The 16095-nt window shown below is 29.5% G+C and overlaps 1 protein-coding gene across 1 annotated transcript in view; it reads right to left on the bottom strand.

Moving 5' to 3' along the window:
* Positions 1–10605: 10605 nt before the first annotated feature.
* The window catches only part of LOC111621778 (autophagy-related protein 9A-like), a 48288-nt gene continuing 42798 nt past the window's right edge, over positions 10606–16095 (bottom strand). The window contains exons 13-22 of the mRNA XM_023364026.1: positions 15003–15153; positions 14794–14928; positions 14500–14679; positions 14300–14383; positions 14168–14234; positions 14006–14094; positions 12543–12736; positions 12310–12439; positions 11903–12087; positions 10606–11819 (exon numbers count right to left, since the gene is read on the bottom strand). Of these exons, the coding sequence (XP_023219794.1) occupies positions 11810–11819; positions 11903–12087; positions 12310–12439; positions 12543–12736; positions 14006–14094; positions 14168–14234; positions 14300–14383; positions 14500–14679; positions 14794–14928; positions 15003–15153 (1225 nt within the window). The 3' untranslated portion in view covers positions 10606–11809. The remainder of the gene's footprint in view (positions 11820–11902; positions 12088–12309; positions 12440–12542; positions 12737–14005; positions 14095–14167; positions 14235–14299; positions 14384–14499; positions 14680–14793; positions 14929–15002; positions 15154–16095) is intronic.

Genomic DNA, 16095 nt, shown 5'->3' with positions numbered 1-16095 from the left:
CTTATCTCAGGAGAGCGATAAAAATCATTTTGTATAAAAAGATCACGTGTTTTCCTTTTCCTCGTGTTAAATAAAATGCCGCATTGTTTTTATTCCCTGATAACAATTGATACGGTAACTTATCCTTTTACGTACTTAATTCGCTTTTATTTATATAATAATTATCAACGTTTATAATAAAACAAACAGCATAATATATACTATTTCCTGTACTTAATAGTTTGATATTAATCTTAAAGTTACTGTTGTGTTAAGTATAGAGAGGTTGCGGCCGAAGTTTTCATCTGTAAAACGTGAACGTCGAACGTCGAGCGCCGCTATCTTGTAAGCGGCGCTCGACGTTCGACGTTTACGTTTTACAGATGAAAACTTCGGCCCCAACATCTCTTATATCTTTATCAAATTCAAAACTAACAGCCGAATTCTCTACCAGGCTGTAAGGATAAATAATTACTAAGTAATCTGGCAGGCTGCCATCGCCTGTAAAATTGCTTGACGATTTTTTGGGGGTTCAGGGGTCTCGAAATGATCAAATTTGACACGGTTACGAGTAGTCACATAACACGTAACAGCTAGGGGACGTTATTTCTTAATAAATATTACTTACATTTAGGGATTTTAGTTAATTTCCTTCCCTTAGATGATCAAAATGCCACTTATTTAATAATTTAAGCAGTTAACTTTTTATATTTAATGGTAAATCATTACTGGCGGAATTAAATATGAAAGAGAAAATAATTCATGCGAGATAAAGAAACAGTAAATTTAATAGAGAACAAAAATGAAGAAAACATGACTGGAAGACAATGAAAATTATATAGAGGAAGTTTTTTTTATGGAATAAATTCAAAGACAGATGAAAGTGAGAGGAAATTGCCATATAGCAATTTAAGAGTTTTATTTTAAATGATAACACGAGCTTTATTGTTTCTTAGAATATAACTTTAAGTAATTATTAAAGCAATAAAATCTTTATATAAGCTTATTGCGTATCGAAATTCGTCCCTGGATTCGAAATCGTAAATTTTAATGGATACTTAAAAGTAATAAATGAAAAAAACCTCTACAACTAACGATGAGGAAAGTATTGTTATTAATATATTTTAAAAGGTAGGAAAAACAACTTCTAACGCAATTAATAATTTTCTAGTTTGTCTTTCTATTAATATTTTAAATTAATTAACATATTATATTGCGTCCTTGAGTATATTGTAAGGAAAAACAGCGCTCGAGCAATGTTAGGAAAATTTAATAGCATTATCGAATGCGATGTTTATTTGAATTGAAAAAAAAATATATTCAAATATTTCCCTAAAGTCAATTATTATCGTTATTGTAAAACAAGCTATAAACCTGTTTTATATATTAAAAGAAACAAAAAAACGCCAACGTTTTATTATGTAGAATATGGGTTTACTTTAAAACCTTTAACATTCATTACCATTTAAGTATGTGGTATCATAGATATAAATGGCAGTCTTTATGAATAATTCAAAAATACTCGTATAATTGCCTAAACATTAAGTTATTATTTTATTTTATTCATTCATTTTTATTATAACAAGATTTATTATTTAATACAGTATTTATTTTCACGCTACACAATTACAGACACACACAAACACATACTACAGTGAAACCTGTGTAAACCGGACTCGCTGATACCCAATATTTTTTCTGGTTTAGCAGGTTTTCGTTTTAAACGGGATTTTTTTTTAATACAAAATTGCCGAATTTTTCCGCAAATCGACAGATAATTCTATTTTTTAGTAACATATAATAAGTATTGTTTGAAATAATGAAGGTATTGTTTAAGTAAAAATACTACATATATTATTTGATATTTCTAATGATATACGCAAATAATAAGCATTAATCATTAACATTAAAAAGTAAAATTAAATTGATAACGTATAAGCATCCCCCCGATTGATTCTATTACATTTTAGAGATTATAGCCAAAGGGAGAATGGATTTGATTTTTTAATTTCTTATTACACGACCCTGAAAAGGCCTATCTTATGACACTGTTTGGAATGGAAATTAATTTATATTCCTTTACAAGTTGATTTATATTCTGACCAGGCCACCGGGCTTTTGTATATGATCATGTAACTTACAAAACGAAATTAGGTCACTTATAACATATATTTGTTTAGGAAAATAATGACTGAACAAAGGTTAATTTCCACCGAAAGATTGGGTATTCTGAAATGCCAAACTAAACCATAATAGGACATTTTAAAGTGATAATTAAACTGTATAAAAATGCCTTTAAAAGTAAGTTTTTCTTTTATCATTTTTATCGAGGAATCTGCCATGTTCAACCTTGATTATTTACACCGGATCAGTTACCTCTTATGGGTTGAATTTCAGTATTAATGCTATATTAAATTATTAATAAACTGTGCAATTATAAGATAATTATAATTAACAGTAACATACCAACAGTAAAGAAAGAAATTTACTTACTTGAAAATGTATAAAAAACGGAGAAAATGCATTAAATATGCACTCTCCTTATACTTACGCACACTTATACATGCTCCTTATACTTTAAATAATGAAAATATTAAATTTTCATTAAAAAAACCTACGTAACTGTTTTATATTTTCAGATAAGTTACATTGAATTAGAGGTATTTCTAAATTATCTGTACGTAAATATTTTAATGTCTTATTATCATAGTCATTGGCATAGAATGATAATAACCATAGTATCGACTTTAGTAACTTTAAAGCAACATTAAAACTATTTTACTCGCGCACAGAATAGGAGAAAATTGCATTGTGTAAGGATGGAAATCAATTTTTACATTACTTTTTCCTATCAAGAAAAATATAATTTATGCTCATCTTACAGGTTTTGTAAATCGTTTTCTAATTTTTTTCATAATTAATTTATTTATATAAATTATCTCATAATTTTAAGTTAATTTTTCTTCTTTGCTGATTTAAGTGTTATACAATTAAAAACTTGCTATCCCGTATAGTTTAAGTCGAATTCCAGTACTTTCTGCTTTAATTATCCTGAAAAAAAAACATAAAGGCAGGATGAAAAACTGAATGAGTAAGAGGTGCAAACAGGTTTTAGAGGACGAGCATAAATTCAGTTGCTATTGAGAACGACGTGTTGAAATATAATATTCGTTTTTTCAATATCTTTGTGTATTTATATATTAAATTATTCTAATAATTTAAGAATTAAATAAGTATAAAAATACTACGTATATAGGACTGTAGCAATAGCGGATCATTCCGAAATCGATGGTACAACATGGATCTTATACCAATGTACCACTAAGGAGGAACATCAAAATGTCTTCTCCTAGTTTATGTAGGTTGTAGAATATTAAAAATAAGTAACGTGCACTGTTTTCTATCGGATAAAAACGTTTTACAAACGAAATAAGCCCTCAAATTTCAGTGCCATGTAGTGATTTTTCTTTCAGTTTCATATTGAAACATCTATTACAGTGATTAAGCATATTTTTCGCGATAGAACAGAATGCGTGTCTCTTAGCTTTTGATGTATATAAGAAACATCAAAATAGGAGCAGAAACACGTAGGTGATGCTCCTTGAAAGCCAGGAGTGTGGTAAACGATGGTGCAACTATCCTGTTACTTTCCTTTATTCCTTAATTTTATTATAACCACGTGGAATATAATAAAATTTGTGGCCACGTGAAGTTTTCCGGGATTTCTTCGCGTACCTAACACGTAACTTGGGGGTCAGTTTTCCATTTAAAAGTCCTCTCTTGGTAGAATCTGTTGCCTTGTTCCATCTATCCAATCCTACTCTAAATTCCTTTACGAATAAAAAAAAGTTTTACTTCCCGAAATTCTAAATTAAATATTCACTAATGTTGTATTAGAGGATAACGGATATAGGACAAGGTAAGTATAAATGCATCGAGGGGACTTGATATAATCTAGCATTGAGATTTTTTTACTCACTCAAAGTCATTAGACTTTTCTCTCACGCACTCTATGCTATAAGTAATTGCAAATTATGTATTAATTATGTTAAAATCATTTATATTATTTGTCTTACGGACTTTAATGTATTTATTTACAACCAAATTATTTGAAAATAAATACATTTATTGATAATTAATTCGCTGAAAACATCCAAAATTAAACTTTCGTAATTCTAAATAGGGATATTTTGGAAAAGTAAGTAGGGAAATATTATTTTTTTCCTATAGAATAAACTTGCATTGTTAATAAAACATTTGCAAACGGAAGCTATTCTTCGATATTAAAAATCTAGAAATGATTTGAATAACTTTCCCGGCGAAAAACACATAGCACAAAATTAAAATTGTGTGTGGTGCCATCTGTTACGAGATTTTGCTTATAAAATGGCAAAAAAGCGAGTAAAATTTTCATTAATTAGCTAAACTAAAGATATGACACATGATATTCTCTATCTCCCCAACCTCTCCGTCAACCTCTAACCCCCAAAATTTAACAGCATCAATGCCCCTTATACACAAGCTATCGTGCCAAATTTCGTTTATTAATCTTTAATCCATCCTGAGATATTAAACAAAATAGGCGCCAACACACCGTGAATGCGTGTGTGAGTACACATTCACAGACACACATACACATAAGAAACAAAATCATTCGATATTTTTATTATTTATTTATTTCAGTTATTATATTTTTTCTTTTTTATTAAATTTATTACATTTTTAAATAAAAATAAATTTTATATAGAAGAAGAAACCTGCAGATATTTATTACACTTGGTGAATGTCATTGAAGGTTATGGAATAAAAAATACATTACTCTTACTTCGTGAGTTTACTACAATTTAACAACGTAAAAAACAGGTTTTCAAAGCTCGAGAACAAACTTTTTTCAAATATTCATTAGGCATATTCTTTAAAACCATTATCTCCAACCCATACAGAATGCAAAAATGTGAAATTTGTCCTTCAGATAGTCATTCGGGCTCCGAATTACGTGGTAAAACAGCTTGGCACGTTATCAATAGATTAGAATACGTCAACTAATATATATATATCCGGTAATAATGAATGCCAAGAGTATTTTCAAAAAAAGAGGAATTTCAAGAACCGATGACAGCTGATATTAATGATGAAAAATCTGATTTTTTAATATTTTCACGGACTGGCTACAAAAACTTCTTGTAAACCTTGTACAGGGATTTTAAGTGACGAAAGTCGTATTTCATTATTCCAGACCAAGTACTGTATTACATTGTTAAAATTACTAAATACAATGTACTGTACTTCCGATCATTCGTCCGTGCAGCTGCTCTTTCCTTTTCTGCACGCAAAATTGGCCGAATAAAAATGGCGCTGACCACATAAAATTTTCTTTTCTCTGAAAGTATTCTATGTAAACAAAACGATTCCATTTAGGTGGGGAAATGTGCTAGGGAAGTAAAGTTTCAAAGAAATGTGTGTTGAATTTCCCGTGTTTTTCGATTTTTAGTGCGCTTCTTCTCGTCATTAGCCTGGATATAATTGAGAGTATAATATATTGTACAATCGAGCTTGGTTTTTATTATTTTCTTCCAGATAAATTTCAGGCAGATATACCGGAAGGCATATATGGTAAAATTTCGACAACTAGAAGAGTCGCGGTACAATATTTAACATAAATACAATAAAAACATGTACGTTATACATGGTGGTTCACACGGAAACGAACACTTATTATGTGGAATAACTCGGTATAAAATGAAAAGGTGAGCGTGAGTTACGAACGGAACGATTCTTTATGACGAAACAATGAACGAAGGTATGTTTCTCTTTACGTGTTATTCAAATGTGAATGTGCAATCGTAAGGTATTGAACAAAGTCAGTGTTCGGTCCCGAGTGAATCACCTTGTAAAATAAAGTATTTTTTTTAATAACTTATCCACTGTCTGATTTATTTATTAGTCAATTCACTCAAATATCATTGAATTTAAATAAATTCTCCCGAAGCAGCTCGGCCGATCTCCACCAAATTTGGCGTGGACATCGAGTGAATGTCGTAAGCTATTTTGAATCCCAATAAGATCGTGTCCTTGGGAATATCACGAGAAAACTCTGCCGTAGGATCAAGTCGAGATTTTGGGTGCTTACAAAGCGTGACAAAACAATCTCGCTGTTATTTTTTGTAGCTTCTAATTAAACATTTTGAAAAAAAAATTAATAGTAAACTTTAAAAAATATACATCAAGTTTGATTTTACACTCGAATTTTATTTCATTCTTCAGCCAGTTACTTATATAATGTTATATAACAGAAGGAAAGTATGGCAATTTGCCAAAAAAATGATCAAAATTTTTACATTTCTGCAGTCGGGGGTCCTCGAAACGTCGAGAAATGCAAAAGTAGGGAGGTTTATTCTATATATGTATATGGCGTTAGTGTGTGTTAGATTTTGTTCGTCCACTTTGCAACTTAATAACTCCTGTGCCTTTCGTCCAAAATTTCTGAAATTCTATACCAAGGTTTGTGTTTTAGGGAGAGATGTTTCTAGAAATTTTTAGGAAAATCGGACCATGTATTCGGGAGATACGGTTCCAACCACTTAATATCTCCCGAATCGATGATAGTACCACTAAATAATGGCATTTTTAAAATGGTGTAATGCAGTTTGAACTAGACAGTACAATAAATGTTAATTGCAGTTTGTTGCGTAAGAATGTACATAAAGGCAAATATATGTTGTTTTTTAAATTATAAGTTCCAACAATTTTTAATAGATCTTCCGGTTAAAACGATAAATCGAGTTTCCACGTACTTGCTTTCGATATTTTATTGCTTGCACAAACGAAATTATTGTCATACAAATCGCAATTATCCACCAAATAATTCCTCTAGCATATAATTGAATATAATCTATGCATTTTACCATTTTTTTAAAATTCTTTCCATCCTACAGGCAATAAAAGGGCGTTTTTAATCAAGCCCGTCGTTTACAGTTTTCAGTTATTTATGAAGGGACTGACCCTCAATTGGAGCATTGCTGAAGGATGTGATACGACGTCACGACTCCTACTATTCGTGTTGAATTACGGCAGTAGAAACGATCGCAAAACATTGCAAATAAAACTTTTTATCTTCTTTACAATTTGTTTTTCGAGTTACAATTTAAATAGTCTACGAATAAAATACTGATTGTAATTGTTTTGTATTTAAATTATATAGTAGAAGATATAATTGTTTGAACTGGATCATTTGATCAAGGTTATAACAAGGAAAAAAACACCTCATGTCGTATGGAATTCAAATTATCGTTTGATAAATGACTGAAAAGTTAAATGTCGTGTCAACTTTGCATAAAGAAATCCGATCAATTCAAATAATACATAACGATTTACGTCAATCGTCCACTGTGACGTGAGTACGTGTTAATATTACAATTCGAGAACAACCGAATGTCGTCATACAGCGAACGGCTGAATAATACAGCTCGAATAGCCAATACTACAAAACATATACTGCATGTTTATGAGTTAATTGCCCAAATGAATGCCAAGCCATTTGATTCATGTGCCAAGTGGGTTGGCATTCTTTGAATCAGTTATCGTTTGACTTTTAAACTTCGTCCAGCTTGCGAAACTTTGTCAAATGATACTTGGCATAATTGTCGGGTGTGATAACGATACAATTGCATATTAATTTAAAATGAGGAAATTTGCATATAAATTATCTCCTCCTCAATCATAACTTTGATGACAATGTTGTAATAAATTAATCGATCTTCTTCAAAGATTAGTTCGGTGTAAAGAAACGTAATTAAGTAAAACTTTGCCATTAATTCAATGATGATTGACACTTAATTAAATGTTACTTTATCTCCGAGACGTTTCTGTGGGGAAATGCCCTTGAAATTTCTGCTCGCAATAAAAAATACTTAAGGAAAATGCCATTTATGATAACTTGCCTTTCCTATTTTTACTTATTTATTATTTTTGTAATGAACGACTTTAAATTATGAAAGATTTACTCGAGTTTAAATCGAATGACGCATTCAAAACCGCAAAATTTAATGTGAAAACTCTACGTGCCCAGCTATCATTGTCCGGAGGTTTTATCCACTTGGCCACTAGTGACTCCGGGATTGAGAAAAGAATAGTGTTTTGAACAGGATATGTTTCATTGGCTTAATTCTCATACAGTTAAAATAAATAAGCTGAAAAATGAACAAATATTCGGCTGATAGGTAATTGAATTCGTACTTTCAGATTCGAATTTGACGTTTATCTTGAGATTTCTTGATTAGAAAACCGACATAAGATCGAGAAATTTGGCTAGTGATTGCAACAGAAAATGCAGCAACGGGAATGGATGAAGGGTTGGTTCATCCGCTGTGCATTGCAAGAATGAAGTGTTTCAAAGAAATCCTTTTTGCAAAACATAAGGAAATCTTTCCACCTCGAAATGCCAAGATTAAATATCTTTTTATAATAAATAAAGAGCGCACAGTATAGCTTCATACTAATATTGTCAACTACATTTTCTTAATTGTACAATTAAATCGTGAAAACTAGAATTTACGGAGGGGTTTTGCTAGTACTTTTGGATCCGGTTCTGATATTTTTCGAATTTTGTCAGCATATTGCAGAAATTTTCAGATTAATATAAGGAAAACTAACAAATTAAATATAAATATTCACTCTAATATCCCGAACTTTAAAGTTAAACGAACAACCGGATTAGCGGGCTATATTAAGGCGAATTTTAATAATTAAATGTAAAGTAATTTGGCAAGAGGTAGGAGGTTAGGCCGCCATCTCTTGATAAATTTAATAATTATAAATTAATTTTAATTTACAGAGTTCTGGAAGGAAACAATCAGTTCGAAGTGGAACTCGAACCTGTACTCCTATTTACCGGGCGAATATGTTGCCAGTTACACTAACGAGAGTCCGATTTCCAGAGCTATTTATACAGTAATTAATAAATAAATTGATTTATAATTATTAAATTTATCAAGAGATGGCGGCCTAACTTCCTACCTCTTGCCAAATTACTTTATATTTTATTATTAAAATTCGCATTAATATAGCCCGATAATCTGGCAGTTGGTTTCGCTTTTATTAAATTAAACTAATTCACTTGCATTTAGTTATAATTATAAAATAATACTTGTTTTTCTTATAATTAAAACCAATTATAAAATGCTTTTAAGATGAAGTACAGTATTCGGGATGGCCCAAAAACCAGTTATCCAAGATATATTTTTCTTAAGTGGCTTTTGGGGTGTCCGTATACATCATTCTTCCATTCTTTTTTTTATTAAATATTATGTCTTATTTCAATCAGTATTGTGTATACGATACCCTCATCGACGTTCCGATCTTTGAGCCTAATATGTAAACTCTACAGGTGGTGCAAAAGTCAGTTAACTAAGTTTTATTCTTAAAGCTAGTTTGGAATAGTTACATGTTATAATCGCAAATAACTTGCAGCTGTTCCAACATGTTAATTACACCAGTGTTGGTCGCTGGTTTGCATCTCATCAACCAAGTTTTCCGGCTTTTCTTCGCTTATCTAACCCCCAAATATGGGCCAGTTTCCCACAGAAATTTCTCCCGGAAGGCACCCCCCCCCCTTGGCAAATCATTCGTGTGTTGCATCGCCATATCCCATCAATCCTAAAATCCAATATGTTAACTGACTTTTGGTCTCCTATACATATTCACGTGATATCCTATACATGTTATATAAGTCATGAATTACTTAAAAATTGTTAAAACCCATCCTAATTATAAAATTTGAAATATTTTTAATTTTATTTTTCTGTTAATTCGTTGAAAATGTTTCCATATTTACAGATAACAATACCAACAACACTTATGTCAATAATAATCATCAGCTTAAATATTTTATTTAATATTAAACTCTTATACTTGGATTATTAAAAAAAATCATCCAAGCACATAGAAAAAGCTGAAATCATGCAAAAAATTATTATTATTATTATTAACAGATTTTTTGTGAGTATAGCTTCTATGTACAAGAGAATGTAATCTGGACATGAGAAAAGCATTATACAACATTTCTGACATAGAAACCTTATGTACAAACTAATTTTTTGAGATAATATTTCACTCATACATCATTCATAACATTAAATAATATACTGCAGCTCTTAAATATATATATATGTATATATATAATAAAAAAATCCAATATATTATCATCTCAAAATTAAATTATTTTGAAAATATTATTCAATTGCATATTAAGTTATAAAAAAATAAACAAGAAACTACACTAAGAAGAATTTCAAAATGAAGAGAAACAAATCCATTGAGATGAAACCACCATCTGTTATTGATCCTTTGTCTTTTCAACACCAAATACTTCCGAAGTGATGTTTTATGCTTTGTCTAAAATGTCTGGTCGAACGTACTTTAAAAACTCGACGTAGTTTAAATTACATTATTGGCTTTAAAATAATATATATTTTTTATTCTGTACAGTGTTGTCATTCTGTATTATCATCTCGATAAAAGAAAGATACTGGTTAGCATTAAATGCCGATAAAAATATTAATGTTTCTTGTGCGTGGACAAGAATTAAAATAGCTGAAGTACTTGACTAAAAAATCAGGGAAACGAATCTTTTTTTTTTTACCATTTTCTCATATAAATAACTATCGGCGTGACAAACGAATTGGACCATCTCCATCTGCGAGGGGAGGAAAACTACAAGGCACTCTATGCAAAATTATACCAGGACAGAATCCCACAGCATATACACCACTCACAAATTAGCATGCTACTATAAACTGGACAGAGTAATATATACTCTACTTCCATTAATGGTAAAACTAAGCATTAATAAAATAGTCATTTACTCATTCATATTTATGCATTTTTTTTTTTTTTTTCCTTTTTTCCAATAACAGGAATTTACATTTTACATGTTTTTCTTGTTTTCCTCCTTACAATTCAATGGACTGGTTACTTCAAATAGCGTGTATTTAAATTCGTCATAATTATCAAAGTGTAAACGATCACAGGCAACAACAATCCATTGCACAATTTACAAATTCGGTGTATAAACAAACTCACATTTACACATCGGAGCAACAAGTTAGTCTGTAGACAAAGAAACCGAAAAAATTGGCATGAGCTATGATTTAAAAAACGTGTCATATACTCACATCTTACTTTAAAGATCGATAATTACATCTAGTAGTTTTTTTTAATGTAAAATTTAAAAACGAAAAATTATCGCAACTCTTACGTAGTATGATTATGATATACACTTCTAAAATGACTTAAATTTTATATTATGTGCGATCAATTTTCAATTATTAGTTTCTTGTCACCTATAGAAATTCTTACTGAAAATGAATTTCGTTGGCATTTATACAAATTCGAAAGAACCAATAGGCTACTTCAAATAAAAGTAAATTGAATAAAATACTGACTTATCTTACTACCGATTTAAATTACTGTTTAAAGACAATTATAAAGATTGATAAATATTCTGGTTCCTTTAGCAATTTTGCTTTAATAATTAATGCGAACATTTCACTCGTCCATGTTTAACTGCGTTTCTCTTAAAACTTTTTTACACATATCCAGTAAAAGTTTTAAAATTTGTACATTGGTAGTCGTGGACACTCCGTACATCATTTTTTTTAATACTCATGCAATTTAAAATCTCGATTAGAGATAGAAATACTTTTAATCATTAGAATTTTGTCGTAGAAAGCATTCAATTGCAGTTAAATACTGTAGCAGGACATTAACAGAAATGGCAGTTAAATGCTGACTACTAAAAGCTTAATCTCGGCTGTTCTGACATGTTTCCCACTCAAGACGACCTGAGAAAATATACCAAATTTTAAACGTTTGTATGCAAGTAGGTATTAATCGATAAAGAAAATTTATAAATATTTAAATAAACCTGGTGATTCTTGTGTCAGGCAGAAGCGGTTGATGTTCGGCTCTTTCTTCTCCTCCCTCGATACCTATTACCTCTTGAGGAGATTCCATAATTCCGGGCATGTCCTGTAATGGACGCTGCCAAATAATGGATGGATGGCCAACTCTCGGTGCACTACTTCTTTGCTTCAAGTACTTAGAATGCAACTAAAATTTTAAAAACATAATTTTATGACTATCTACTTCCATTGAAATATTTTAAATATTCTTAAAATATAAATAAAATTTAAAAATTATAATAAAATTTTATAATATTTAATGCCGCTAAATTTTTATAAATTTACCAATTTCTATTAAAGTTTTACTATTCCATTAACATTTACTGCAAATAAATACAATTTATAGATTAAGTATCATTTCGGTACTTACACCGTGCATATATAAAGTACTTATACTCATATTAGCAGCGGTAAATTCCAAAGGTACATCAGTGACAGAAGAAGGTTGAATAGATGTAATATGACTTTCACTCTGATGTTGATATTGGGAATGATGTAAACTAAAAAATCAATATAAGCATTATAATGATGTAAGCAATAGACAAAAATTTGGTTATATTTTTAAAGAAAATTAATTCTCTTAAAAAAGTAAACTTGTTTTACCTCGATATAAGACCAGCCGAATTAATGTGAAGTGGTCCTTCTCTTTGAGCAATGTTTCCAACAAATACAGGTACTGGAGAAGGTGCCGACGGAGAGAGAAGTTGAGACCGTGCTAAGGATCGAGCCAATATACTAGTAGGACCAATCGACGGATCGACATTAGTATGCAAAATACTCTTCACTAAATCGCTATACTGAAAAATAAATTTCCTCATAAACTAAAATGGTTTCAAATTATTTTACAGTATGATAATCCAGGCAATTTTATTAATAGGTAAAAAAAAAATTAAAACGTTTAAAGTTACTTATTCAACTCTTGTGAATTAAGTATATAATTAAAATATATAGAATCCAATATTTATATTATTAATATTATACATAAAGTAGATCCTCGTTTAATGAACATAACAGTTAACATGATTTCAATTAATAAGTACCTCTCATAAAAATGAGTAGTTCTATTAATGAAAAAAATTCTATTAAAGATAACCTTTAAACAAGTTTCATATTTAGGCAACAATAATTAGAAAGTGGTTCAAAGTTCAATCAGCCATTCGTACAATTTGTGTTGACATTAGTTTTAATGCAAGTCCTTCTTGAATTTGCCCAATAAATAAATCAAGAACTATAATAAAAACCAAATGAATATTTAAATACACATTAACACATGGCTTGTTTAAACACATCCTATTATTTTAATTGGTCTATCACATTATGTTTACTGATTTTTGAGATCTGGAGTCAATATTCTATTTTTTGATATGCATAGTATTTTCATACATTGCTTTCTTTGCATGGTTATCTCAGGAACTCATCTATCAGGAACAGATTGAATACATTTTGAATACCGAAGTGTAAATACATATTTCTGTTTTTATCAGCAGCATTAGTAACAATGCAAAGAATTGGGTGATTATGAAGCAAATACAAATAAAAAGCTCTACTTTCTCTCTGTTCCACATCCCACAAAAATACATCATGAGTATTGTCATTTGGTATGAGAATATGTCACGAGTAATATGGAAAATATTGTAAACTAAATCAGTTTGATATCACTTTCTCATCTCTTTCCTACTCTCATGATGTATGAACAGATCTTAATACCAAGAAAATTAACAAATCTATCACTCTGAGATTCCTAACATTATGGAACATAACTCATTTTCCAAAAAGCAGTAAAATGCTTTCATTAATTAATTTAAAGAGAATAATACTGTAAGCTGGAACCAATGGTTAGTCCATTGAAATAACAGATTCAGTTAATGAGATTTATAGTTAATGAGCGACTCTGTGAAACCAAGTATACTCATTAAATGAGAGTCCATTATATGTAATTACAAATATTTTAAAATTATTCTTTAATCTATAATAATAACTTTTAAATGCAAAAATGCTTAAAAGAATTTTAATAAATATTTTAAATTGAATAGACTATTTATTATTTATTTTAGAATTATACTAACTTCTCCACCCAATGATGAAACAGAATTCAGAGAATAATACAATGCATTTTCCTCTGGCATCATATGTAACTTTCTAACATCTCTAACAGCTACAAAGATAAAAATTGTATATTAATATTGCTAATAAACACTTGAAATCTTAAACATTATTAAAGAAACAACCTTGATCTCTCAAATTATTTAAGTACACAGAAGATTCTTCTGGAGGTATCCAATTTGGATTCGTTAACTGTAATTAAAGTAAAAGATTTTTAATCATAATTTAAATATTAATTTAAGCAATTCTTCACTTACAGTGAAATGCATAAGTGATAATTCTGTTTTCCCATCTTCAGCTTGCTGGTATTGATTTGCTTCTGTGTGACCTTCAGTCATCCACTATAAATTCGATAAATTATAAAAAATTTCTAATATCAAATTTGTTTTCAAAAATTTTCAATCAAACTCAAGCAAAAGATATAAAATACATAAAATTTCTACATAAAATTACATACGTTAGGATTACCATGGCGTCGAACATCCATTTGTGCAAAAGAGCAGACGTCACCTACGCCCACAACCTCTACTGTAAAGTTACGCAAAAAATCCACAATATCTAATGAACGGCGGGGGAGATAAAAGCAAAGAATGATGGGTGTAACAATCGGACTAATTAACTCTTCCAAAAAATGCACCTATATTAAATACAATATGGCTTCTTATCATTCAACAGTATTAACTTTAAGTAATAAAATCAATATCTTTAATTAGAAATCTCATACAAAAAGTTTCATTAATATCCAACTTACAACTTTTAATTGAAACAATTGTGAAAATTCATTTCTAACTTTAAAAATATGAGCTTTCCCTCTCCAGTGATCGGGAATGTAATGGATGTGAGCTAAGATATTGGTCATAAGTTTTTCTGGACACCAAACCAAATTCTAAATAAATAATATATATAAATATATATAGAGATATAATACTTATATTAATAGAAAAATGACATAAGACATACTTCTGGAGGTAGAAAGCTTTGGCATCCAGCACAAATTATACCACAAAAAGTCATAACAAATAAAATATGTTCCACAGTCATTACGTCTTCGTCATAAATGGTCAAAACGAGAAAATATGAAAATACAGCACCAGCCATAAAAATGATACACCTGTAAAAATAAAATTTTAAATAACTAATTACAACAATTTTAATTATAAGTAAAGTGGAGAATTGATTATCCAAAAAATTGGTTAACCAAAATTGACTTCACAGAAGTAATTCTAGAAATTATGAAGTTTTTACATATAATAATTTTCAGCAATCTTCCATTAAGTTATCTTATTATCATAACTAGTGTTAAGTTTTATTTATTTATTATACTACAAATAGAAAAGCATGATTAATGAGTCACGGGCTTCTTCACTGTGCCTATGCATAGTGAAATATTTAATACATTAAAAACAGTGATGACAGAGTTAGAAATGCAACCTAAGCAACTTTCAACTGTCTTGACAATCAAGCGAGCCAGGAATTTAGCAGAGTTAAAAGAAAAAATTATGCAAAACAATGTAAAATAAAAGAATTTTCAATAAAAGAACTGTAATAAATAATTTTTATGTAAGTACTTATACTTTATTTAAAATTAATTTTATTATTATGTATTTTTTACTTTAAATTCAAAAGTTTCATCAGTACATTGTAGAATGTAATGAGAGCCTGGTGCTTGCTTTTAATTAATTAGACATTTCATTGTTTCTTATAATTCTTATGTATTAAATTTTTATGCCAACCTATTTTACTATTATACTAGAATTAAAACTGATATTTCTTTACTTCATTTATCTTTTTATTCTTTCTTAATAAGTGTGATTAGTCATTAAAAAATTGCCCAATTATCTAATTGCACTGCCCCAATTATTTCAGATAATTGATGCTCTACTGTATTTGAGTTAATTTTAATTTTTCATTTTTATTATTTATTTATGTTTATAAGTTATGAACTAAACTGGAACTCTTTAATATATATATACACACACAACTACAAAAGATGTCACCATGTAAAAGATGTTCTATGTTATATATTCATTTGTTTATATTTTTCAACATTTCA

The sequence above is a fragment of the Centruroides sculpturatus genome, unplaced genomic scaffold (genome assembly GCF_000671375.1).
Source record: "Centruroides sculpturatus isolate CEXI.00-Female unplaced genomic scaffold, Cexi_2.0 scaffold153, whole genome shotgun sequence".
Taxonomy (NCBI): Eukaryota; Metazoa; Arthropoda; class Arachnida; order Scorpiones; family Buthidae; genus Centruroides; species Centruroides sculpturatus.
Note: the sequence above shows the minus strand (reverse complement) of the source record. Positions and strands in the feature narration are given on the sequence as shown.